The sequence below is a fragment of the Fulmarus glacialis genome, unplaced genomic scaffold (assembly GCF_000690835.1).
Source record: "Fulmarus glacialis isolate BGI_N327 unplaced genomic scaffold, ASM69083v1 scaffold32927, whole genome shotgun sequence".
NCBI classification, from domain to species: domain Eukaryota; kingdom Metazoa; phylum Chordata; class Aves; order Procellariiformes; family Procellariidae; genus Fulmarus; species Fulmarus glacialis.
In genome coordinates this window covers 620-1,218 of record NW_009221853.1, presented here as the reverse complement: position 1 = coordinate 1,218, position 599 = coordinate 620, and the positions used below count along the sequence as shown (strand labels likewise).

At 45.2% G+C, this 599-nt stretch overlaps 1 protein-coding gene across 1 annotated transcript in view; it reads left to right on the top strand.

Annotated features, from left to right (window-relative positions):
- The window catches only part of PDE6B (phosphodiesterase 6B, cGMP-specific, rod, beta), a gene marked incomplete at its 3' end in the record, with an annotated part of 6,045 nt that extends 5,724 nt beyond the window's left edge, over positions 1–321 (top strand). The window contains exon 4 of the mRNA XM_009581264.1: positions 181–321. Coding sequence (XP_009579559.1) covers positions 181–321 — 141 coding nt within the window. The remainder of the gene's footprint in view (positions 1–180) is intronic.
- Between the last annotated feature and the right edge of the window lie 278 nt (positions 322–599).

Below are 599 nucleotides of genomic sequence, written 5' to 3'. Positions count from 1 at the left end.
CTTTCCCTAATAATTCCCAGCGTGAATAAGCAATGCTTTTACATTTTGCAGTATAGGTTGCTACTGCACTTTTCAGGAAGTGTAGTATAAAAACCCAATTGTTTCCTTGTTACTCCAAACTCATTTGGGAAGCCCAGCTCTCAAGGAAAGCTATGCTTACATTTGGATTTTATCCTGCAGGTGCTATTGTGGTCAGCTAATAAGGTTTTCGAGGAACTGACAGACATTGAGAGGCAGTTCCACAAGGCTTTTTACACAGTGAGAGCATACCTGAACTGCGACCGGTACTCAGTAGGTCTCCTGGACATGACGAAGCAGAAGGTGAGTGTTCACATGTGTGTTCTACGTCTTTCTGCATTGCTGCCATCCACTGAGGTGGGGTGACGTGTTGAGCTAAGTTTTACTGGGCCAGCCAAAGTGTAAGCTAGGTTTGAGTCGTTATTCCTGCTTTGGTTGGCATTTTTTTATTCCATTGTGCAAATGGAGAGCCTGGGATAAAGAAAAGAGAGGGAAAGGGAAGAGCTTATCAACTGGAATGGGACCGTCGAAGGAGCCAGAGGCTGGGAAGACAAAGGGCAAACGTGTCTGACCATGGCAAT